The sequence below is a fragment of the Psittacula echo genome, assembly GCF_963264785.1.
Source record: "Psittacula echo genome assembly, chromosome: 1".
Lineage (NCBI taxonomy): Eukaryota > Metazoa > Chordata > Aves > Psittaciformes > Psittacidae > Psittacula > Psittacula echo.
Genome location: NC_137735.1, coordinates 152,038,835 through 152,065,472, shown reverse-complemented (window position 1 = coordinate 152,065,472; position 26,638 = coordinate 152,038,835). Strand labels below are relative to the sequence as shown.

At 38.5% G+C, this 26,638-nt stretch overlaps 1 protein-coding gene across 6 annotated transcripts in view; it reads right to left on the bottom strand.

Annotated features, from left to right (window-relative positions):
• The window catches only part of MON2 (MON2 homolog, regulator of endosome-to-Golgi trafficking), a 73,410-nt gene that overhangs the window by 20,647 nt on the left and 26,125 nt on the right, over nucleotides 1–26,638 (bottom strand). For 3 of the 6 annotated variants that reach the window (XM_080621987.1, XM_080621988.1, XM_080621989.1), the window contains exons 11-26: nucleotides 25,685–25,838; nucleotides 21,759–22,033; nucleotides 20,480–20,561; nucleotides 19,603–19,784; nucleotides 15,895–16,007; nucleotides 15,199–15,303; nucleotides 14,871–14,951; nucleotides 14,706–14,779; nucleotides 14,537–14,627; nucleotides 12,980–13,081; nucleotides 10,925–11,035; nucleotides 10,181–10,356; nucleotides 7,842–8,004; nucleotides 7,025–7,318; nucleotides 6,089–6,287; nucleotides 4,053–4,681 (exon numbers count right to left, since the gene is read on the bottom strand). In XM_080621987.1, the coding sequence (XP_080478113.1) occupies nucleotides 4,053–4,681; nucleotides 6,089–6,287; nucleotides 7,025–7,318; nucleotides 7,842–8,004; nucleotides 10,181–10,356; nucleotides 10,925–11,035; nucleotides 12,980–13,081; nucleotides 14,537–14,627; nucleotides 14,706–14,779; nucleotides 14,871–14,951; nucleotides 15,199–15,303; nucleotides 15,895–16,007; nucleotides 19,603–19,784; nucleotides 20,480–20,561; nucleotides 21,759–22,033; nucleotides 25,685–25,838 (2,831 nt within the window). The remainder of the gene's footprint in view (nucleotides 1–4,052; nucleotides 4,682–6,088; nucleotides 6,288–7,024; nucleotides 7,319–7,841; nucleotides 8,005–10,180; nucleotides 10,357–10,924; nucleotides 11,036–12,979; nucleotides 13,082–14,536; nucleotides 14,628–14,705; nucleotides 14,780–14,870; nucleotides 14,952–15,198; nucleotides 15,304–15,894; nucleotides 16,008–19,602; nucleotides 19,785–20,479; nucleotides 20,562–21,758; nucleotides 22,034–25,684; nucleotides 25,839–26,638) is intronic. The other 3 variants (XM_080621990.1, XM_080621991.1, XM_080621992.1) reach the window with 2 other exon arrangements.

Here is a 26,638-nt window from a genome sequence, read left to right as displayed (position 1 = left end):
ATATCACATTGTCATAGGCTAATGATTTCCTGTTGCAATATAAATCCCAAGGCAATCTTAGGGCATTTATTTTCAAAGCCAGACACAATGATTCTGTGAAGTTACTCCAATTATTTTCTGTCATTTTAAATGCCTTGCTTTTCCTCACAAAGTCTCTCCTCTCAAAGCCTCAAGAAACAGTCTATTTATTGCTCCACAAAAAGACCTTGTGCTTGGTACTGTCATTTTTCTCTGGGTAGAAAACAACCCCCCTTTTCATGAATCACAGATCATCCATGACAAATTGTGGCTCAACTCACTCAAGGTATTAACAGCTCCGATGGCTGTTTTGAGTGCAGCCTCTATACTGGAGGCTGTGCTATGAGCTGTCGCAGCCAATTGGCTTGAAAGTATCCCAAGTCCCCAGCCATGAGAGCAAGCAAACCAACATGGGCTACAGGCACTGTCATTGCTAGATCACCCTCAGACCTAGCTGCACCCTTGGGCAATCTACAACCTGCAGCAGAGCACTCCATGAATCATCAATGGCCTTTCCGTCTTTCTCAGCTTCCTGCAATTAAGAGCACATGTCTAGTGCTCAAAAGGCTTTATCAACATTACGAATATAGTGCAGCACTTATTTTAAAAAGCCACATCCCTTTTCTGGTGCTCAAGTTCAAGACTGTACTGAACTCTGGAAAAGATGCTTTGATGCTAGAAGCTCACCTGTGTGGCAGAAGGTGCTTAACTGCTTATCTGAATGTATCGAACACTGTAAAAAATTTCAGCTGATAGGCTCCTGCACTAGAGTCACTGCACTAAAGTTTAACAGGTTAATGCAAGATTACATACCTATTAGAAAGGGTATAAAAACTATTTTATATACCAACAGATGGCTTAGAAAGAGAAAGGAAGCATCCACAACCTCCTGGATAACTTTTGTGTAGATGCAGCTTACTTGCACAGGTCCAACTTACACTACCCACAGAAGACTATCTTAACAAACCCCAGGGCTCAGTACTGGGACCAGTTCTGCTTAATATCTTTATGAATGATCTGGATGAGGGGATGAAGTGCACGCTCAGTAAGTTTGCAGATAAAACCAAGTTGGGCAGAGTGTTGATCTGCTAGGAAGGCTCTGCACAGGGATGTGAACAGGCTGGATCGATGGACAGTGGACAACTGCAAGACATTCAACAAGGCTCAGTATTGGGTCCTGCATTTGGGCCCATGCACCGCTAGAGGCTTGGGGAACAGTGGCTGGAAAGCTGCCTGGTGGAAAAGGACCTCGGGGTATTGCCAAGTTATGAGCCAGCAGTGTGCCCAGGTGGCCAAGAAGGCCAACAGCATCATGGCTTGTATTGTGTGGGCAGCAGAACTAGGGAAGACATTTGAGGTGCTGAAGCAGTCCAGAGAAGGGCAAAGAAGCTGGTGAAGGGTCTAAAGCACAGTCTTATGAGTTGCGGCTGAGGGAACTGGGGTTGTTCAGCATGGAGAAAAGGAGACTTAGGAGAGACCTTGTTGCTTTCTACAACTACCTGAGAGGAGGTTGTAGTGAAGTGGGTGTTGGTCTCCTTTCCCAAGTAAAAAGCAATAGGACAAGCGGAAATGGCCTCAAGTTGTACCTGGGGAGGTTTAGGCTGGATGTTGGGAAAAACTTCCTCACTGAAAGGGTTGTCAAGCACTGGAATAGGCTGCCCAGGGAAATGGCTGAGTCATCATCACCTTCCCTGGAAGTATTTAATTGACATGTAGATGTGGCATTGAGGGTTTTGCAGTGGACTTGGCAGTGTTAGGTTAATGGTTGGAGTCCACGATCTTAAAAGGTGGTTTTGAACCTAAACAATTCTATGATCTATAATAGCCAAAATTCAAAATATATTTGCCATTAATTCCAAGATTTTTATTATTTTTATTCATTTCAGGATCAGTGGCAAACAATTTCAGATGCTACTTGTTCTGTGCTGGTGAACAAAACCAATAACTATTTCCTATTTGAAGTCTGTGCATGAGTAGCTTCTTATTCTTAATACTTAAAACTCTTGTAAAAGCTTTAATTTACAAATAGAAGCATATTCTATTCAGTCTATTGGAGTATTTTCAACTCTAAAAGTATCCATATATTATAAAATGGAGAATTAAGTAACTTAGTTTTGAAAATTCATCTAACTAGAACGGCTTTTCAATGATGTTTATGCTTCTGACATCAGATAACTTACCTAAGCTGCAGAAAAACTCAAAAATAGCCTAGCAGAGTGAGTGACAAAGGATGTTTTCAGTACCTTTAAGAGCTGGTTATTAAAACTGAGTACTATTTACTGCATTAAGTGCACTTATTTACATACTTAAGTAGAGAGATGTATAAATCAAAAAGTAATGGTCAGGCAACAACAAACCACAAACAAACCCTAAAATAAAATTCTCTGCGAATTGTTCTTTGTTGTAAAAATTGATACAGGACTTTAGTTTCAGAAATTTGTGCTTTAAAGCATTCTGATACTAACCTTTACATTTTTTAATCATTCAGATTAATCTAACAACTCCCAGTGCAGCTATTGTCATGGGCTATGGCTTTTATACTGGGAGGTACTGTAAAAATTGAGGTACCTTCCTACCTAAGTCTGTATTTGCAAAGTCCTGTAACTGCCACACTAACCATTTAGATTGCAAGAGGGAAGGGGAGATACCCCATTTCGCATGGGGAGTTTTTTTGTTACTGTTTAACAGAACTTCAGCTAAAATAATTAAACATGGATAAGGAGACCAGCAAAGAAATAGAAAATTCTGAGATGAACAGATGGAGTGATTACATGAGACAAAAAAGGATCTGTGCAGGGCTGAGCTGCTGGAAAGTGGAGGCCACAAGAAGATCATGGCTGACTGGAAAAGGACGAAAATGTAGCAGATACAACATTAAAACTTCATGTTATTTGTATCCCCACACACAAAACTGAGATTTAATATCAAACTTCTAATCTTATGTCTCTGTTCTCAAATTACATTCATGAATATTTGTTAATCCCATAAACTAAATGAATGACTGCAAGACAATGATTCTGCCTGGCTGGTGGGGTTTAAGTGAGTATGAGGTAAGTCAACCCACACTAAGAAAAACAAAACAAGATACAGAATTGCTGCTTGTCTAGTAGGCACCATGGTCTATGAACTAAATGGGGCAGGATCCTATTGAGGGGGAGAGGTATGACCACACAGTTAAGCAATGTGGTCATAATATGAAAGCCCGTAGGGAATGAAGTCAGGTCATGTGGATAGTTCTAATTCTGACGTTTCCCCAAGTAGGTCTTTTGGGGGTTTCAGGGTTTGTATTTTTTCAAAGCAGTGCTTAATATAAATGCATTATCTCATTCATTATCAACTTTGCTTCTTCTGAATAAGTAAGTTTTCTGATTGAACAGTGTATTCTGCAAGGAGATACTTTACAACTCCAGAAAGAAAGAAGCACTACTTTTTTTCTAACTATCCAGAAAGATGGCACCGTAATTTGGTGTTTACAGATTCACTTGCATGAAGGGTATATTTTGAGGATGAGTTCTGTAGTCAGAATTTTTTAAGCAGATATGCAGCATTTTCCTTAAGTCATTAACCAGAGGCAAGAAGGTAGGTGCTCTGCCAGAGACCCTTCTATACTTTATGTTTTGCATTAACTCAAAGTTCTCATGATCACTGTTCTTCTAGACTTTGTTATAGTAGTACCTGGGCAATGTAAGGAATACTGTTTGTGGGCCTATTCCCCCAACTCCATGTACAGACCTTCGTAACAGTACAACACTTTAATATTAGATAGACAAGTAAATGACTACAAACACAGCACAACACTTAAGGAATTTCTGTAATCAAGCAAAACTGCCTTTCATAAAGATTATACCATTCCTTTCAATGCAGAGCACTTGGGTTGCACAAGAATGGAGATCAGATTGTTCTATTACAATACACTGTGCAATTACAAATAATTTAAAAAATCATGTTTAAGTCACCAAACTATAGTTCTGAGAAGAAGAACTGAGACACAGTGTAGTTTACCTTTCACCACGCATTTGAAGTCACGTTATTACCTTTTGTAAAACATCTAAAGCTGTAAGCACTGCTTCCTGTAAACTTGTCAAAACTGCTTCAGTGTAAGATGGAAGGATGAAAGGGGAAGCATCGGAACTGATTGGAACTGAAACAGCACCATGCAAAATGACACCCAGCTTTTGAAGATCATCCATGCTGAAACCAGTTTTGATGTGTTGGTAAAGAGCCGGGAATATCTGAATTAAAGCTGTAAGAAAAGGCTGGCTGGGAATGAAAGTCAACTTATCACAAGTAACTGGAGGCCTTGTACTTTCTGAACCAATCCTATACCAGCTGTTCCAGGCTGCCCACCAAAGATTCAAATCTTCAATCTCATCTGTTATTGCAGGTGGTTCAGATCCACTGTATCTTCCTATTCTTTCTCCTATGGAGTCAGTTCTCATGAATGATCTGCCAAGACTAGTGGCAGTTGTTGTCCCTACCACCACAGGTACAGAGACATTGATAGCAGGTGGTGTATCAGGTTTCTCTGAGTCTCGGACAGGAGAAACAATTTGTAAGATCTCTTGGAAGCTTTTCAGAGCAGCCAAGGAAACTTCATTGTTTTTGCTGAGTGCTGCTGATTGGATGTGATCAAGAAGAACATCCCAGGCTTGGGAAAAGTCTCCTATTTAAAAAAAGAGAGGGGAAAAAAAAATATCAACTTGGCATGGACTTCTTCATCCTCTTCCCACCCACTCTGTCTCTAAAAGGCTGTTCATATACTTGCTGCGCTAATATATAGAAATTTCATGAGGTTAGATAATGGCTTGAATGACTTTCAGAATGTATCAGTTCAACCACAACCAGAAAGAATGAATGTAACAGAGAAACACACAAATATGAAGAATGAAACAATATATCTACATTTATGTTGAATTCACTAGCAAAAAATCACATACCCCATCCCATATCAGAAACATGTATTTTCTTAATTCAGTACACTGAAACAGATTAGCTGTTATACATACCAGATGCCTGTTGATTTAAGCACATACAAGGAACTAAGAGTCAAATGTATAGGCATGCAATTAATTTATAAAGAATTGATTTTAAAATGCCCCGATAAGTGTACTGTGGAGAAAGATTTCTTTTTTTTTTTTTTTGAAGTCTGAATTTTTCATTGATTTTAGCTTTAGCTTCCAATTTTCTATGTTACTAATTACAGGTTCTGAATAATTAAAATACTCTTTTTAATTCAGTTTTAATTCAGATTTAATATAGTTTAAAATCTACTACATTTCTGCAGATGACCATTACTCCTGATAGCTACTAATATGTTGATAACTTGTACCACAAATAACCAAAATAAAATAAACCCCAACTTATTCCCAGGTTTGTTTTTATATATATATATATATATATATATGTGTATTAATTGCATACTATGGGATGGTGAAGTTACATTAATGTAATGCAAATTATACATTCCTTGTTTCTTTATTGCTTTCTCCTTATAGAAATTTTAGGTCATTTACCTAAATGACCATTTAGGTCATTAGAAAAATTTAGGTCATTAGGTCATTTACCAAGCTACCGTAAAATCCTACTCCGTACGGTTGTACAACATAAATGTTCAATACTTCACTGACTTTACCAGCGAGCTCTCTTTACGTTGTAAGAGCACTGGTTAAACTTGACACACTGATGCCATGGAAGAGTTCCAGGCAAGTGTTGCATGACCTTAGAAAGACAAAAGAAAAGATATTCTCACAACCAAAAGAACAGAAAAATTACTACTTTTAACAGGCTATTATAAATTAAAGCTATTTGGCACCCATAATTGTGACTACTGAGATTTAATCTCACGTACTGTGATATGGAAGATTAAATTGGTACTTACAATTTTTTGGCTCTAAGGAGCATGAATTAAAAACTCTGTAATTTTCATTACATTTGAGGTGAGACAAAACAGAACACACTTTAAAGCTAAGATTATGATTTTCGCCCAGTACTTTAACTGAAAAAAAAAAAATATACAAGAGCACAAAGTTTATTACTGTATCTCTCACTAACTTTAAACTATAAATTTTACCTAAAGGCTGCAGTAAGTATCTCCTGGTGTTAAAAATTCTTGCAACTCCAGCCAGTGTTAATACCCATGTCTCAGCCCACTGCTTCTCAGCTGTGTCCCTTGAGTGATGAATAAGAATGTTGCCTCCTCCTGATTCAATCTTCTCTTTGTCAGCTGTGGTAGAAGATTCTCTAACCCTATCCAATAGATGAAATAAGACCTGCAATAGTCAGGAAAAGAGGGAAAAGGCAACTTTTCAAATAACATAGTTGTATTCACGGTAAAAGAAGCAAGAAAACCAGTAATTTTTCCATTATCTTTTTGTCACTGGGTCACCTTGAGTATTCCCTTATTCTAAACAGTCTCTGCAACAGCTAAGACTAAGAATCAGCTAACTGATGATCACTTGAGAATGGTTAGAAACAGCATGATCAAAACCACTGAGAACAGTGTTAGCACTAACAGAAGGCTAAAACCAGTGGATCTCAGATACCTCTTAGATACAATAGGCAGACTCAGCTACAGCCTGATTTTTACATAAGGCACAACCAACATGACTGTGATCCAGAACAGGGCATTTCACAGATTCTCTCAAAGAAGAGAGCCAAAAGCTCAGCCTAATATCAGATCAGCCTAAGCACATGACCCTCAAACATCTCCATATTTTTGCACAAAAAATGAGTCATTTCTCCTTGTAGGAAGCAAACATACTTTTATCCAACTCCTGAGTAAGAAAGTAACGATCAAAATACAAAAGTTATGTTCCATAAGAGGTTTTAAGGGCCAGAGAAAGCGTAAGAAAACAACCCCACTCCCCAAGAAATCACATTTCTGCCACCATATGTTGTCTTTAAAAATCTTAATAAACTAGCTAATTGATATTAAAACTGCGTGTCAGTGGCTATTAAAATGTGAATGCAATTTAGAAAACCTTTAGTGGAATCTTGCACATCATACCTTCCATATTACTGTGTGCCATGTTGAATGTTGCAATAAAGTTCCATGAGCACCAATAGTAGAAAACAATGTCTGCCCAGCGCTCTTCCTAACTGCAGGTCGGGGATCCACACATAGCTCTCCAAGTTTGGCATACAGGCATAACCAAAGACAGTCAAATGGTGATGCAGGATGAAAAGGTCTATTCAGCATCACTCCCTTTTCTTCTGCCTGTTTCTGCAACACTGCTTCTTCTTTGTTTAGCTCCTTCTCAATTATTTCACCTCTTTGGAAAAAATAGTCTGAAATATTCCACTACAAAATAAATAAGACATACGCTGTTGTACAATAAAAATACTCTAATGCTCTTAATAATCATGCAGTAAATTGTTTCTCATTTTTATATTTAAGAGTATTTTGTGAAGTGCATCAAGATACTGATTTCCCTACACTGATGGAAGAAGATCAGCACATAAATACCAAAACGTGTAGAAAGTATTTTTCTTAGCCTCAGCTTTAAGGTTCCATTTACACCTGAAGTACTAGGAAGGGAGAGAGTGTATTAAAAATAAAATACTGATGAACATGGTTACAATACAACACTGTTTCTTTAACTAACCCTGGAGTCATGCAGATTAAAGATAAATTCTGCTCACTCAATTTACATACAATTCCAAATGACAGCATAGGAGTTCACTAAGAACTCAAAAAATAGGTTTTGGCTTTAATTTGTAGCATTGACTACAGATTAATTTTAATTTAAAAAAAAAAAGAAAGAAAATAAAGAAAAACAAAAGAGAGCCAGAAACAGCATCACTGTATTTAATATAAAACTCACCAACAAACCAATTGACGTTAAGCTAATATTTAACTCTTGATTGTGAAGTCCAAAGCTTCCTGCAACTTCAACGACTATCTGTAGACAAGTACACGGCATTGTTGGAAGAAAGTCTGTCACAACCAACTGAAGACACTGGAAGGCAGTCCGTATTAGGGACTCTCTTAAAAACACAAAACAAAAACAAAACAGGCACACACTCATTTCTAATTTCTTCAAGAGCACAGCAATGTTTTGAATACAACACCTCGGGAGATAGCGTTATTTAAAAAAAAGAAAAAAAATACATTTAGCATTTTTGAGATTAATTTGCAACATTTTAAGTGCTTTACCTAGAGGCTTTTTAAAGGTATTAAGTTGAAGCTTCAAATTCTGATGAAGCATTTTAGTCCATGTTAACTATCTAATGAACTTCAGATTCTCCAGTGGTGCTCACTAGTTTTACATAGTAAAGTCCACTTCTCTGTTCTAGAGTTCTAGGACTTCTTAGTTTAAATGTGTCAGCTAAAAAAGCCACAATAGACAAAACAAAGCTTAAGTTTAAGCACAATAATCTTCCAAAGAGTATGCTCTTCTGGACAGTTTCTTGTTACAAATCACTTAAAGTATGCCAAACAGGTAGGCAAAATATATATTATATTGGACAAAACCTTTTCAAAATATCTTGCCTTCTGAATGCAAGCATTAAATAAAAATGTAGTACAGAAAGCAAGTAAGACCATCATTATGCTAGCATGCATCTTTCCTAATAAATAAAAATACATTCCTATTTAATGTTTGCATTCAGAATTTAATTCTGAAGGCAAAATATTTATGAAATATCTATTTAATAGCAGTTATTTTGAAAAGATTTTGTCTAAGATAAGATATAATATAGAAAAGGTTCATGAGAAGGAGGTCTCTGAAGCAGTAAGGTCATCTTTAACTAAAACCTTGGAATCCTGGAATCCAGGATGTTCACTGACCAGAGAGGGAAGACTTTAGTGAACAAAGTGTCATGGTCAGTAAGTTTATATGTAATGTATGATAACAGTGCCTGCATCTTGTGCTCACAGCTATAAGTGAGGTAAGACAGTCAGCTGTTTCCCAAGGAAAATGAGGCTTGCTTAATTTTTTTCCTACTATAGTTGATATGATGTTGGCAGACAATGCTATGTAGTTAAGTAGATTATTCTATATGCTTTGCTGGAGGAGACTAAGATATAACACAAGATCTTAGTAACATATTGAGTTATCTACCAGCAACATATGAGCGAGATGAAAAGGGATCTGAAAATCGTCTTGAGAAGCAATCTCTGTTGGTTCTCATCCATCAACAAAAAAAGTGAAAATCAAAAGGCATGTAGGAACCACAGAACACATTGCACCAAGTACAGAAACAGCAGGTACCAAAGGAAGCATGGTTACCAAAAAGAGGATGCTCACAACCATATATATGCAAACATCCTCAGGGATTTTGGGGAGTGCTACTGCTAGAGCAAGCAATACTGATACAAGGGCAAAATCCTTCAAGCATTTGAAGGGACTCTAGGAGGTCTTCATATGGCCAGAAGACAGAAGCTAAGGTGGGGTGGAAGGCGAGAGATGCCAACATGAATTCTTCTGATACCAGGGTTATTTGATGACCTATCCTGGTGCCAGTCTTGACTAGCACCAAAGAAGGAATAATATGGTCTAAGTGTGGGTACAGTTTTTGGTGCTTACAGTTCCAGGGTTCGATGTTCATTTTACGGCTCATTTCAAAATACTCCCTGAAACTTCACCTCTCACTTCTCATTGTAACATTCCCCCTCTGTTGGCAAGAGTCAGCTGTGCTAGTCAGTCAAGGGATTCACCCACAGCAAGTGAATAAACTTCCACCCTTATGCTACCAGCACCCATTTTGGGAGGAAGGCTTCAACAAAAACAGAGTGTTCAGAAGATGCCACACATCAGAGACTACCCAAAGATTTTGGAAGAAAAAGAAACAACAGAAGAACTGTGAGCAACAGCAAAGCCATACAGAATTATCTGCAAGCACCAGACATGTGTCCAGCAGATGGTCAAGATTAAGTGAATTGGCACAAGGAGTACTCCTCAGTGTATACTGCATGGTGATCACAGAAGACACTAGAGTGGAACAATACCCCATTCTTCTGAAAGATTAATTCAGTAAAATAAAAGTGTGCTACAGAAGAAGTTAGAAATTTTACTTCTGTTGAGTAAAACTGTTCACAAGCTAAAACTAACAATGAAAATGATGGCTATAATTGAGGTGACTATTAAAGTGAGAAAAAAAAGTGGAAGTACTCTACTGCTTTTATCCTACTCGATTTTAAAATTTCATTTCCATCACTTACCCTTGATCACTTCGGATTGCCCCCATGACTCCAAGCACCAATGGCCAACCAGGTCCTAAGCTGTCACCCTGACTTTGCAAAATCTGTAGCACACACTCCAACTGCTTGATCCTGATATCGGGATGACTAATGTTTGACAGTTCCTTTAGTGGATTCAATAAAAGCAACTGCAGTCTCTAAAAGTAAACAATAAAGCATAGTAAGGATGCTAAAATTTAACTGATCCTTGCAACTTTACAGTCACCCAGCAGGGCTAGACTCAGCTTCCTAGTACAGAGACCTTGAAAAAACTACCCATTGAACCTCAACAAAAGAGAGAGTAAAAATATCAGAATGTTTTATTAATAACGGGTTGAATAGCAGTGATTTAGAAGGTCAGACAATTTATTTTTAACCTGCCAAAGTATCACATATACACTTCTAAACATTCTGGAATTGTTTTACACTTAAGAGGATGATCTGTAATTTGTTCTAACAAATGGACATAATATGCAAGCCTCAGCACTTTTGTTATATATTTGAAACAAGTAAGGAAGGTAGTTCATTAGAATGCATGAGGTAATTTTCTATAGTTACACTGGAGTGTTACAGCTGTAAGCTTTTATAAACTCAATAGTAAAGTTGCTTTATGAATGGCCCTAATTCATTGAACTGTAGAAAATTTCCTCTAGGGAAGATTTTGATTTCATGTTCATTTTAAGTTCCAGAAAAGGAGGAAAGCAGCTGCTCTTAAACTTACTTTACCTGATTTTGAGATAATGGAGGATCATGGTTGAATGTCAATCCTGCTTTAATGAGAGAAGTTAAAGCTTCTGCTCCCCATTCTCTCATTCTGGAGTTTGGATGCTGACACACCTGAAAACACATCAATGTGTTGTTTAAAGTCACTTTTCTTTAACCAAGGTTTGAATATATGTAACAATATTATAAAAGGGTATTTTTAATTATATTAGAATTTACATACACTATTATAATATTTTTACAACAATACAATATACCTGTAGATGACAAAATTATTTTTAATTGTAAAGAAATAGTATCTTTTGGACAAACATACCTTCTGAATAAGGAAGCAATGGGAAGCAGTGAAAGACACAGAAGGAAAAGTAATGAAAACCACAGCAGTTCAAGCCAATACATTTTCCAAAATGAATATACTAACTGCTAATTCAGAGAGTGACTGGTTAAAAAGCATCACCAAACAACTCTTCAATGAATGCCTGAAACTCTCAGGTTTAACTTTGCCTTAAGCTACTATAAAATTCAAAGCTTCATCTTTCACACATTGCTTCACATAATCAAGAGAGGAAGCATGACAGTAGCTAACACAGAAAGCATCCGCTCTTCTATATTCTCAAATACAAAAAGTAACTACACAGTGAATATAAAATAAGCCTTACACTCCATTATTTCAAAACAGTAGCAAATACTATTTCAAGCTGAAGTTTCAAATGTGTGTCTTCTCTTTGTGAACCTATCTAAACCTAACAGTTTTGCTAATTGCTTTTTAGAGCAGAAAAATTAAAAACGTGTAGCAAATCCAGTTCATAGATACCTCATAAGAACTGTACTCCCATAACTGATACACTACCCTGAAATAACTCAGGTAAGTCCACTGTTTCATTGACATCTGCACAATTATTTCCACCCACCCTTCCAGCACTAGCTCAGGGGGTATGAGAATCCAGAATCAAAGTCTAAGGAAGGATCATTAGGAAGGCTGGCGGTTTTGTGTTTTGGACATTCCCTTATCAATCACTGGCCAAACAGAAAAAGAGGACAATGCAGAAGAGCCAGCTTAACGTTAAAAAATGCAGTCAAGGAACAGCTACTCTCCTGAATTACTTATATTTTTGTTACCTTATATATAAAAAAGAGAGAATTCAAACTACTTCATGATGCTCTGAATTTGACCAGATAATCAGTTCCTGAAACAGGGAACAGATTCTTCCCTCGGGTTGCGTTTAACTGAATTTGGCATTGGTGTTCTCCTTCCTTATTGTACCTCAAAGATGATCTGCATAAATCAGGTTACAGATGGCCTCTTAATACTGTTTGAAATAATGCACTGGTTCTAAGGAAGTCTAATACTTTCTGGAAAATGAGGAAGAAAAACTTTCTCCTTTACCCACTTTAAATCAAACCCTGCTCTTGCATTTCTCTCTTCTACGTACCTGTATAGAGAATTAAAACCTTACAATTATATTCCATTATCTGTTTCTAATTTCAAATTCAAAATTTGAGATTTTTTTCCTTGATAGAGCACATTTTTCATGTTGTAGTTAAAATACTGAAGAAATCACCATTATGACACCTAGTTTTATATTTGTACAGTATTTTCTTAAAGATAACATTATAAAATGTTAGCTTAAGCATTTTTAAAACAAGCAAACCCTTTGTTAGTAAATCTAGTGACTTCAATCTATCTGGTAAGGATGCAAAAACATGTATTAAAATCTTCCTAGATATTTGTACTAGGTGAATCCAAAGTGAAACCTGTTTGCGTTACCTTCGTTGTAACATATACATGAAGTATAATAAATTGATAATTTTAAACACTGCTGTGTTTAAAACATATGAGGACTGATGGCACCTAAAAGTCAATAAGATATATTAAAATACTGGAATGTAAGTATATAAGTTCACTTTTAAAATAAAATTGTGAAGATTCAAGTTGCAAAACCAAAGTGCATGTAAAAGCAATCTGTTTTAAAAAACTACACTTTACAAATGTATTTCCACAAGATCTTTATTAATACAAACTAACTTCTAGTACAACATATAAAAGCAATTATTTACCTCCAGAAGATGACCGGTCAGAGGTCTCCAAAGAATCTCAATCCTGTGCATGTTAACTAGTCCTGTTTCCAGTAATTTAGCAACAGCAAAAAGTGATGGTTCCTTAATAAAATGGAATTTGAACACATGACTTTGAGGTGACTCAGATAATGTCAGAGCCTGTTGCTACATTATAATTTACAAATTAAGGTGCAACTCATCTCACTGAAGTACTATGTTTTGTAGGCTGTGTATGCTGTCACAACAGCTTGGGTAGCATGGCTGGGAAATTTCCACAGCACCTGCAGTACTTCATGAGAAGCCACAAGGGGGTAGCAACAGCATATCATGACAAACACTTCTTTCATAATTTTTCATATAGTTTTCTCCAAGTTTGACAATAACCAGAGCGCTGATGTTCCTTTCAAAACTGAATATTTTTACACAGTCCTCCCTCCAAACAGTTTTATAAGATACGTTACTAGCCAAACAGTCTTTTCCCCATGACAACTTTTAAAGTTGAGTTTATATATGAACAAACAATAAAGGATATTTCATTTAAGAATCCCCTTATGCTTTATATTCCATCAGCTTCATAAATGCCCTGCAGGAATATGATAGTTTTCCTATTCATCAAGTACATATGCAAATATTTGTGATAAGCTTTTTCTAGTTTTTAGTTATATTTTTTTATATAAAGATACAGTCAAAATAACTGTTGCACTGGAATTATTCTGTTGTTATTTCTGCTGATATTTTATTCTTATTTTCAATTTATTTTAAACACAAACTTTGCTTATTTTAATTCACTCGCTGTTGCTGTAATTGGCAAATATTGTAACATATTTTCTGTCACCATTATCTCTACTCTAATAGATCAAAGAAAAACTTGCAGAAACTCTCCTCTGGAATTACATTGTGACTAAAATACATACTCAATCTTTTTCAATCAGAGGGTCTTTAACCTTTCTGACTAAAGGTTGTTTACTGAGGCTGACAGGGATACCATCATTTTCCCAAGTAATTAAGAATTATCAGGGGGTTTTCAATATCTAAATTGTCAGGCTTCTTCTGAAGTGTATTATAAGAGAAAACTGAAATGAAACTGAGCACCTCACAGAACATACTGTGCTATTCACAATCCCTAACCTCTGAAATTACAAGGGCTTTTGAAAGTTTTATCCATCCACAATCTGATTAATAGAAATACATGACATTCCTTAGTCAAGAAAAACCAGCAAAAATGCAATGAGAATGTTCAAGAGAATTTAGTAACTGTATGAACCATTACAAACAAGACATTTTCTGGTTCATAATTTCTTTTTTACTCTGGAGTATCAAATGTATTACTGTCTTAATATTAGAAACAGCTTAAAGGACTCTGGAAGTGTTCAAAACCCATGTAGATGAGGCCCTTAGTGACATGGTTTAGCAGTGGACTTGGCAGCTCTGGGATAAAGGTTGGATTTGATGATCTTAAAGGTCTTTTCCAACCTAGCTGATTCTATGATTCTATGATAAATGTACCTCTTCTGCCTGTTTCACAAACACATCTAAAAAGAAACTAAAAAATTGTACCTTATTGTTTCCATAGGCCATATCCATGGCTTCCAGAGACAAGGAGCAAAGGGCATTTATTAAGTGATGTAAAGACACGTCGTCGAGGTACCTGAAAAATAACAGCTATGAAAACACTGCCAAGCTTGATAAACACACATTATTTTAATTATCAGATAAGGTTTCTTACTGTGAGCTTTCAAAAAGCCTTGAAAGTATGTTGGATATAACTGGCAGATCAGTCATAACTGCTGTAGTCAGAACCTTGAAAAAGAGACAGAAACGTCTTATAGACTGCAACAGAAAATACTACATAATCATTAACTGTAAAATGAACAATCATGATCATGCTTACTGTGCTGGGCCCTTCTACAGCTCTTCCAGGTTTTAACGCACCCCCAACACCAGGCTTCAGTCCCAGAATCCACACAAGGTGCTGAAATATAAAACGATCATTTTCAGAAAAACAGCCTTTTCAGGCTCCTCTTAGCAAAGAATCTAACAGTGTACTTGAGCTAGCTGGCAATCTTCCAGCCAAACAGAATTCAAGAGAAATTCTACAGAACTTACTCAAGGCAATACAAAGTACACAATAAGTAGAACCAAAGCTTCTTCTACTGCTCACATAAGAACTCAAATCCAAATTATGGCAAAAAAGGAAGGCATAAATATTTCCTTTGTACCTGAAGAGTAGCCAGGACAAGTTGCCATGATGTACCAAGAACAGCTCCATGGCAGTGAGCTAAGTTGAGTAATGTCCTCATACATTGGATATTTTTTGAAGTCAGCTAAAATAAACCACAACAAACAACCATGCTATTATTATTATTCTACAACAACAGTGTTTCTAGGGAACTTGCAATTTTTTATTAAATAAAGATTACATTTTGTTTGCACTGATGCAATATATCCTTTTTACAGAAGTAGTTCAGCATCCCTTCTGCTCTCAGTCTCATCTTGCTGGGGTTGAGTATGATTTGATCACTGCCCTTTCCTCCCAGTTTCACATTTTATCAAATGTGAAAAGAGACAAGTTGGAGTACGTCCACTTTAAGTGTATCTTCTCCACAAAATCAGAGTCTATCTTAAAAAACCCATGTAAGTGAACCTTCATACACAGGCACAAAACAGATCCAGGGTTTTTCAAATGGAATGGATGGCAGCTGCTAAGATAAATCAGATGAAGAACAACAGTAAGTCTTCCTTGCACATAGAGAACTTTGCTCTCCAGGGCTGCTCCAAATTAAAAGCTTAGCTTAACATTTCCGATAACCATTATTTGTAAGAATGCTGTTTTATCTGTTGCCTATTTTTGAAACACAGTGCGATGCAGAAAGAAGCTGTTAAGCAGGGTGAGATCACTTACAAGTTGTACTTACCATTACTGTTCCCTGTGGCTGAAGAGCTAAGGGCTGCCCTACTGCTACGACCTGCTGGTGAGACTCACTTGAGGGACTGATCATTTGAACATTCTGTCCCTGAATGGAATATGCTAGAGGAAAATTGAGAAGGAAAAAAAATAATATATAAAATCTGTATTTAAAATCCAGTACTTACTGGTAGTAACAACCACCTTCTGGCAAATGCTGTCCAGATAATTTTTGTTCCAGTTTTAAGGTAGGTCACTTTGAGACCTTTAGTCATATTTAGATTATTATGTCATTGCCTTACAGAGTTAAAGGAGCCAGTAATTACTCCCTCTCACTATTAGATATTGCTTGCAACACATTAATATATTTTATGTCAGGACTGGGATATTTGTGCTACAATATGAGCATTAGACTATGTCTCAACCCAGTTATCTGTGGTAATTGTGTGTAAGTGGTATCACTGTGTGCTACCACTGTACTAGTGCACTCAAAAAATGAAGGTGTCATAAATGCTAAATCATGAGGTTTTTCCATTACAAGACTTCAGGACACCCATTTTATAATTCAGCTGTAAAAAGAAGAGTAACCTATATAAAATAAGACAACTTCCTTCTACAAGTAATAGAGGAGCCGACAAGGAGAGGTGCCATGCTTGACCTTGTGCTCACCAACAGGGAAGGGCTGGTTGGAAATGTGATGCTCCAGGGCAGCCTTGGTTGCAGTGACCACGAGATGGTCGAATTTGAGAACCTCGGGACAGTGAGAAGAGCGTGCAGCAAGCTCACTGCCCTGCACTTCAAGAGAGCAGACTTTGGCCTCTTCAGGAACCTGCTTAGTAAGGTTCCATGGGATACAGCCCTAGAGGGCAGGGGGGCCAAAGACTGTTGGTTGATATTCAAGGATCACCTGCTACAAGCTCAGGAATGTTGCATCCCAACTAGAAGGAAGTGCAGCAGGAGGGCCAGGAGACCTCCTTGGATGGATAAGGAGCTGCTCAGGAAAATTCAAAGGAAAAAAGAGGCTTATAGAAGGTGGAAGCAGGGACAGGCGGCCTGGGAAGAATACAGGGATGTTGGCCGAGAAGCTAGGGACCAGGTGAGGAAGGCTAAGACCCAGTTAGAATTGAACTTGGCTAGGGATGTTAAGGATAACAGGAAGGGATTCTATAGGTACGTAGCGAGTAAAAGACAGACTAGGGACAACGTAGGCCCCCTTCGGAAGGTATCGGGAGAACTGGCTACCCTGGATTTGGAGAAGGCTGAGGTTCTTAATGACTTCTTTGCCTCGGTCTTCACTGGCAAAGCCTCTGACCGCACCACCCAAGTCTTGGAAGGCGAATGCAGGGACTGTGAGAATGAAGACCCTAGGCCCACTGTGGGAGAGGATCTGGTTCGAGATCATCTTAAAAACCTAAACGTACACAAGTCCATGGGACCTGAGGAAATCCATCCGCGGGTCCTGAAGGAGCTGGCGAATGAAGTTGCCAAGCCACTGGCCATCATATTTGAAAAATCATGGCAGTCAGGTGAAGTTCCCAAAAACTGGAAAAAGGGAAATATAACCCCCATTTTCAAGAAGGGGAAAATGGATGACCCGGGGAATTACAGATCAGTCAGTCTCACCTCTGTGCCTGGCAACCTCTTGGAGCAGATTCTCCTGGCAGGCATGCTAAGGAACAAGAAAAACAAGGAGGTGTTTGGTGACAGCCAGCATGGCTTCACTCAGGGGAAATCCTGCCTCACCAATTTGGTGGCCTTCTATGATGGGGCTACAAAACTGATGGACAGGGGCAGAGCAGTTGACGTCATCTACCTGGACTTGTGCAAAGCGTTCGACACTGTCCCACACAACATCCTTGTCTCTAAATTGGAGAGACATCAATTTGATGGGTGGACCACTCAGTGGATTAAGAACTGGCTGGATGGCCGCACGCAAAGAGTTGTGGTCAATGGCTCGATGTCTGGCTGGAGATCGGTAACGAGTGGTGTCCCTCAGGGATCGGTGTTGGGACCGGTCTTGTTCAACATCTTTGTCGGTGACATGGACAGTGGGATTGAGTGCACCCTCAGCAAGTTTGCCAATGACACCAAGCTGTGTGGTTCGGTTGATACGCCGGAGGGAAGGGATGCCATCCAGAGGGACCTCGACACACTTGTGAGGTGGGCTGATGCCAACCTTATGAAGTTTAACCATGCCAAGTGCAAGGTCCTACACCTGGGTCAGAGCAATCCCAGGCACAGCTACAGGTTGGGCAGAGAAGAGATTCAGAGCAGCCCTGCAGAGAAGGACTTGGGGGTGTTGGTCCATGAGAAAATGAACATGAGCCGGCTGCAGTGTGCGCTCGCAGCCCAGAAAGCCAACTGTATCCTGGGCTGCATCAAAAGGAGCGTGACCAGCAGGTCAAAGGAGGTGATCCTGCCCCTCTACTCTGCTCTTGTGAGACCTCACTTGGAGTATTGTGTGCAGTTCTGGTGTCCTCAACATAAAAAGGACATGGAACTGTTGGAACAAGTCCAGAGGAGGGCCACGAGGATGATCAGGGGACTGGAGCACCTCCCGTGTGAAGACAGGCTGAGAAAGTTGGGGCTGTTCAGCCTGGAGAAGAGAAGGCTGCATGGGGACCTCGTAGCGGCCTTCTAGTATCTGAAGGGGGCCTGCAAGGATGCTGGGGAGGGACTATTCATCAGGGACTGCAGTGACAGGACAAGGGGTAACGGGTTCCAACTTAAACAGGGGAAGTTTAGATTGGATCTAAGGAAGAAATTCTTTACTGTGAGGGTGGTGAGGCACTGGAATGGGTTGCCCAGGGAGGTTGTGAGTGCTCCATTCTTGGCGGTGTTCAAGGCCAGGTTGGATGAGGCCTTGGGTGGCATGGTTTAGTGTGGGGTGTCCCTGCCCATGGCAGGGGGGTTGGAACCTGATGATCTTAAGGTCCTTTCCAACCCTAACTATTCTATGATTCTATGATTCACTGCTTCATTTCCATAGAGATTCGTGTAGCTCACTCATGCATACTGCTTCACAGACTTACGATCTAATAATAAAGTTAGCTTTTGGGCTGGAGTAAAGGTACTGGTCCTTATTCCTAGACTAAGATAATCTGTTTTAAATTCATATTTATATTAATCTGCATATTCTCCAGATAGCTGCACTTCTTAGTACATAGTAACTCATTTTCAAAATTAGAAATTGAGTACATCCTCAACTGGCATATCCCATGAATTACAACATTCTCTCAGGATGTGGGGAATACCAATTCAACCTCTTGTAAGTGGAACAGAGACCAGAAAGGAAGATCTTCCATTTATGCAGTAACTACTACCTACCATCACTAGACAATTGTAGAAAAGACTGTAGTAGACCACAAATGCAGGATGTTCCAGCAAACTCTTAAGTATCCAAGTTGCTCAGAGACCCTTTCAGAATTTGAATGCTTTAATCACATATTCCAACGTATCTTTAAAATTGTAAACAGATCTCCTTAGAATATGAACTTTTGACATATGCTAAGCATTCAGGAAGTTTTAAGTTCACTAGAATGCTGCAAGACTAACTGGTTCTGGAAAGCAGGCAGTCTAGATCCTGTTTGAGGATTCTAACATAATCTAGTATAGACAAATTCTATAGTTGCATATATCTTTTGAATCGCATCCTGGGAAAACTCAGGTTTATTGAAGAATATACAGAAGCACAGTTAGGGAAAACCTATATGCTTACATTTGCTGGATAGAGCTGCAGTTGTGCTGTTTAATACAGTAAGGGCATAGTGAGGAGGCAAGGATCCTTTGCAAATGGCAGTGATAAAGGCATCTCTTGATGTTACAAGACCCAGTCTTCCACAAAGTGCAGCCATGGTCAGTTCTGCTTTTAGAATATTTTCAGTGGCAGCTTCATCAGTACTGAAAGAGTACACATTGTTTATCAAGAAATAATTCACAGTACAGAAGCTGAAAGAAACTGAAAGAACAAGAGCGTAGACTTTAAACTTGTCAACATCACAAATACTGAAGAGAAAGCATAACCAATCAAAAAAAAATATCTTCAGAACCATTTCCTATAAAATTGGTCTTTAGTTCTGAATGATTTAGCAAAGCAGCCTGTGAGGAGGTATTTAGCTCTGGTTTCAGAAAATGGTGTTTGATACCAAAAGATTCCTTGAAAGACACAATTAAGTTACCAAAGTTATTATCTAGTAAAATGCTTTTCCACTTCAAAGACTGCACAATATTAACAAGTACTGAGACATAATTTAGTATCTTATCAACAGTAATCAGAACATATAGAATCACTTCAATATGCCGAAGCATTCAAAGTAAAAAGGAATAAAAATAATATAAACATTTTAAATGCAAGCCTTTGAAAAAGTAATTAATTGTTCTATATTGAAATACATTAAAGGTTGATGCTTTGTTGTTTACTATTAACAGATCCTCACTCAACCTAGCCATCACTAACCCACAAACCTATCTGCTCAGATGCCATGAACTGCACTCTCTCATGCAACTTCCAACTTGACCAGTATCAGAAGTCATTTCAAAATATAGCTGGGAATGTCATCTTTGAAGAAAACCAAGAGAAATTAAAGACCAAATACCTTGCATCAAGTAGAAGTGATAAAGCAGCCAGAAGACCACACCAACAAGCATTCACCATTTCTTCCCAGACAGCTCTGCTAACTTGAAAGAAATATATATAATTGTTTATAGCAGAAACACTGTATTTTTCTTAGTAACCTTCGATTACATATCAAAACCAAAATCCTTGCTACTGCATCTTTTAAGTGTGCTTTTATATGTATGTTTAGACAGGCACATATGCATATAGACAAACACGCTCCTATCAGTACTATTTTAACAGTCCCACTTAAGGTAATGTTGCTAAAGATGTCACCAAGGCAATGCTTATTCTAACCTATACCAAAAAGATCTAACAGAGGTATAGGTAACTATTTTTAATCTCTGTCTGTAAAAATATGCATTCAGAAGCACATGAATGTGGGACAAGAAACTCACTGAAATTTTGCTGTGAAGCCAAAAATACTCTCCCCCTGGTATTTATAATTCACTTTATTTTTTATTTTCTATTTCTTTACTCTAATAGGAAAAAATTACAGGCATATAACCTGCCAGTATAATTTCCACACCTTTCCCCCTGCACCAGGCCATGCCAGAATCCTAGGCTGGGCCGGTGCATTCATGACTGCAGCACCCTGGATAGCTCCACTGTGTTCGAGACAGGTCCCTTTCCTCTCCTCCTGGGTACAACCTGCAGCACTACGGTCTCCGCTCACTCATACACAACTCAAAATCCCTCCCGAGACACAAGTATTTCTGTAAGTACATATACAGACTCCTCATATGCTGCACAAATACATGCCTCAGTTCCTATTTGTTCTGCTCTTAAAGAAGTTCTTCCCTAAGTACTTCAATCTTACTTGAAATCTCTCCATTAAAATGTTCATCTTTTTATCTTGTTCTAGAAATATATTCTTTAATGTGGTCTTAATTGCCACATTTCATCCCAGTCAGGGTGTCTCTTGCAACCTTGGATCTCAGCTTTAAGCAGAAGGCAGAATAGTAATTTTGGAGAACAGAATGCCTGTTATCTTTCTCTTACATCCCACACGTGAAGCAGTATTAGTCGACTATAAGGATTCCATGGCTAAGGTACTATATAGGAAAGAAGCAGTACATCAAGTATTTTTTTAGAGACTGCTGCTGTTCTGTTACAAAAAACAAACAAAAAAACCCCCCCACTTCATTACAAGTTTTTACACACAATTTAGAAACAATAAAATTAAACAACAAAGCATGTATTTTAATTTGCTTTAGGTAAACCTTCTGTATTTAAATAGTATTTGCATTTTCAAATACCTAGTTCTTTCTCTGATTGGTCAGATACAGACTGCAAGTCTTGCTGCTCTGAAGACTGTGTCGGTAACAAAGATGTCTCTGCTGTGGTCTGACTGACTGTTTCTGCCTCTCCCAACTCTCCTTCAATCATGGTAGTGATACCACGGACAAGATCCAGTAAACAGTGAAATGCCACTGACATGGCATAGCCTTCAGGAATCGTAGGTGGCTCTACTTTGTCCAGCATTTCCAAACTAAAAGATTGAAGCGTGACAAGTAAGTGTGCAACAGTACCACTGTGATTAAAAACAATAAAAAACAAGATTACAGATGAATGTTAAGTACAAACAGGCACCAAATACCATCCTTCAAGATCTATAGCAACTCAAGAAAAAAAACCCAAAACTTTCTTGATTAAGTCATTAAGTAAAAGAATAAATGAGTCACTAAATAAAAAAGTAAATGAAAGGGAACAAACTCCAAGTACAGTATTTATATCTGCAAATCACAGAATAGTTAAGGTTGGAAAGGACCTTAAAATCATCCAGTTCCAACCCCCTTGCCATGGACAGGGACACCTTGCACTAAACCATGTCACCCAAGACACTGTCCAACCTGACCTTGAACACTGCCAGGGATGGAGAATTCACAACTTCCTTGGGCAACCCAGCAGGCATCACTGAATGAATTATTCTCCTTTCATTATTATTTTACTTAAAACCACTGCAACAGAAACCATTCAGAAGAACACATAGGAAAAACACAGAACTACACAGGAACAACAGAGGAAATAGGTCAGAAATTCATGACAGTGCGAACACACTAGTAACAAACTAAGAACAAATCAGATGTTCCATTATCATTATCTTTGAGTCCATATGACCAGCAAAGCCTGTCATAGCTGGATAATATATGAGCAAATATTCATCACCTACATGCATAGGTAAACAACGGAAGCTATCTGTATAAAATGGAAATGTCTACATGATTCACTGCTTAAAAACTATGCAATCAATTAAAACATCACTGTACTGGAACTGCAGCCTCATTGTCTCTTCCGAAGATCTGTTGAGTTACGAACCCAACAGGAAACAGACTGTAGCTGCCACAGGGCAGACAGTCTGTTGCAAAAACTACCTGCTTTGCAACAAACACTATTTCCTTATTTCCTCTACAAACTACTCTTCAAAAGACTACGCATTCCAGCTACAGCATACCAAAGACACTTCTACAAGGTAGTGTCACCATTCCTTTCTGCACAAAGGATTTTCCTTCTCTCACATATGTAACACTGCAGGTATTACCTCCAACTGCCTGAAGATGGCTGCCTGAGATACCCGGGCATAGACAGTACAGGTAAATCAAATGGTCAACATTTCACCCTGTATCTACAAATAAGTGTGTGTGCATATATATAGTTCTAATTGAAATTCTTAATCAATTTTATAGACTTTGTGTATTCCTCTCAAAAACACTTACTTCCTCGTGTAAAGAGGAAGACAAGTCATAGTGGTCTGGGAAGTTTCAGGCCTATACTGGCAAAAAGGCCTGTACTAGCTCTGTTCATACATCGTATCTAAATTAAATCATTGTGTAGAAAAGAGAGACATGGCCATTGTATGAATATCTAATGGTAGCAGTAGGATGCTAGGATGTGACTCAAATCTACAATTAATCATCTCCTTACATGCAGGGACTGCAGACAAAAGTACAAGATAGTAGAAAAAACTGCTGACAAGACATTCTAGTGACAATTCCATAACCTTACACAGAAGAGAAAAAAAATCAACAAATATTACTCAGTGGGAATCATGGAGTCACTGGACAGATACAAAAGTAAAGCAAGTGCAGAATTTATATAAATATATATAATATATTAAAAATATATATATATAAAAAATATATATAAATATATATAAATACAGAATCACAGGAGACTGTGATGATGCTACAATGCTCCTCCTCCAGTTAAGAACAGCACATAAGAAAAAAGAAAAGGAAGGAAAGCAGTAGGTTGTAGTAGCTGACCAAAGCACAAACTTTCATTCGCCTTTGTTAAAAATTTGCATTTCTTAAGCACAGTCAGATAACCTAAAATAACATTCATGGCACTGCTGGAACAAGAAGTCAAGTCAACACATATATGTTAAACTACTGAAATCTGAGAATGAATTTATCCTGCGTCTCAAAGGCAGATAAAGGATTTTCTACCTTTAAAAAGTATTGAGAACCAGGCTATTTGCTGATTACACAGAATATTACTATGCTCACATTTCACGGGCAATTCTAATTTGGAAGAGATTTACCTTCAAGGGTCATGACTGACATGAAAAAAACTTCCACTATTTTGAAAGAATCACAGAATCCCAAGGGTTGGAAGGGACCTCAAAAGATCATCTAGTCCAACCCCCCTGCAAGAGCAGGGTAACCTAGAGTACATCACACAGGAACTTGTCCAGCCAGGCCTTGAATATCTCCAACGCAGGAGACTCCACAAACCCCCTGGGCAACCTGTTCCTGTGCTCTGTCACTCTCACAGTAAAGAAGTTTTTCCTGATGTTCACATGGAACCTCTGATGCTCCAGTTTACACCCATTACCCCTTGTCCTATCACTGGACATCACTGAGAAAAGCCTAGCTCCATCATCCTGACACTCACCCTTTACATATTTGTAAACATTGATGAGGTCACCCCTCAGTCTCCTCCTCTCCAAGCTAAAGAGACCCAACTCCCTCAGCCTCTCCTCATAAGGCAGATGTTCCACTGCCTTCATCATCTTTGTGGCTCTGCACTGGACTCGTTCAAGCAATTCCCTGTCCTTCTTGAACTGAGGGGCCCAGAACTGGACACAATATTCCAGATGCGGCCTCACCAAGGCAGAGTAGAGGGGGAGGAAACCTCTCTTGACCTACTGACCACACCCTTTCTAATGCACCCTAGGATGCCATTGGCCTTCTTGGCCACAAGGGCACATTGCTGGCTCATGGTCATCCTCCCATCCACCAGGACCCCCAGGTCCCTTTCCCCTTCACTACTTTCCAGCAGGTCAACCCCCAACCTGTACTGGTACATGGGGTTGTTCCTCCCCAGATGCAAGACTCTACACTTGCCCTTGTTGAATTTCATCAAGTTTCTCCCCGCCCAACTCTCTAGCCTGTCCAGGTCTCGCTGAATGGCAACGCAGCCTTCTGGTGTGTCAACAACTCCTCCCAGTTTAGTGTCATCAGCGAACTTGCTGAGGGTACATTCAGTTCCCTCATCCAGGTCGTTGATGAAAATACTAAACAGCACTGGCCCCAGCACCAACCCCTGAGGGACTCCACTAGTCACAGACCTCCAGCTAGATTCTGCCCCATTGACCACAACTCTCTTGCAGCTTTAAACAGAGAACATGATCTCCATTACACAAAGTCATGACAAAATAATTGGTCATTCTAAGAAGCACTCACAGACTAACCTTTGTAAATAGGTCAATATATTGTTTGGAATGACCTGGCCATTATCTACCACAATATCCTGTTCAATAAGAACTGTAAATAGAATAAAGCTGGTTTAAGAAAGCTATTTTTTCAGTCCCAGTGATGCCTCATTTGCTTAATACCCCCCATGTTTGCCATTATACAACCCAGCAAAAAGTGTGCTAAATTTGTTATATACTGTAGTGAGGCCTAAAAGTGAAGAGTTAATACAGGAACAGTATGGTAGAAAAAAAAAATCCAACAGATGCTAAAGCCATAGGGGACATTTGGATCAGAATTCAAAGCACACAGGCAAAATGGTGAAAAATCAGAACATTTCATGGCACCGCCAATAAGAAAATCCAGAACATACCTCAATGCCATTGAAATGAAAACCTCAATATTCCCTAATAAAAAAATCCTTAAACCATCAAGCTGGAAATAAAAATATTTGTCATATACGTTTTCAAAAACATAGAGGTACTTACTAGGTAGCTTTAGCACTGCCTTGTACTGTTACATTCAGGATAGGTATCCAAGTGCCTCTGTATTCAAAGGCAGGTAATACAGTTGCACCTCCTCCCATTCCAAGCACTCCTGGGCTAGTTTGTGCTGAGCCAGTATTCCCCGATGCATTGCTTCCTGTTCAGAAAAACAAAGTGATAAAATTAACCCATCTAATTTTAGTGATCAGCCAACACCCTTTTTATATATTTAGTTTTTAATTTGAGATACTGAAAGAATCTGAGTCACCCTGCTCAGTAATAAAAACCACCACCAACAGAAAAAAGTATTTTTGAGCTCCCTCTGCTGTCTGAAACACGATCTTATGTGCAAAGTAATTAGTTTAAAAGACACAGCTGATTGATGATAGCTACCTTATTTTCAGTCAGAATAAAATCTATATGTAAAAGAAACAGCAGCATTCATCACATTCTGCAGAAGAGCTAAACTTTCACTGGTTTTGATGAAACAATATATATTTTAGTGCTATTGCTTGATTATTATTATTTGAATAGCTGCATCTAGAACATCTAGTAGGAAAGAGAGGTTAATAGTTCCAAGAATACGCTTTAAAGATTTCAGACATGAAAAAGACACAAGAAGAGACTGAAAGAAAACTGCACTGTTTGAACCTGTTCCATGGCAAGATAGTAAAAAACAAACTGATTCAGGGAAGAGCTGACAACATGCCAACCAACAGCTAGAAAAGAACAGATTTTGGTTCCAATTTAGAAAGCCAAAAAAAGGAGATAAAGGGACAAGGAATTCTGTATATGTACACTTCCCACGTATAGGAGGAGGTCTATACTTACTAGGAGTAGGTATCACATGTTTAGACTCACTGCACAGACAATGTGGAGAGAAAGGCAGAGTCCCCATGAACTTATTAGCACCTAATACATCAACATAACAACTGCCTTTTTGGTGTGCTTGCTTTT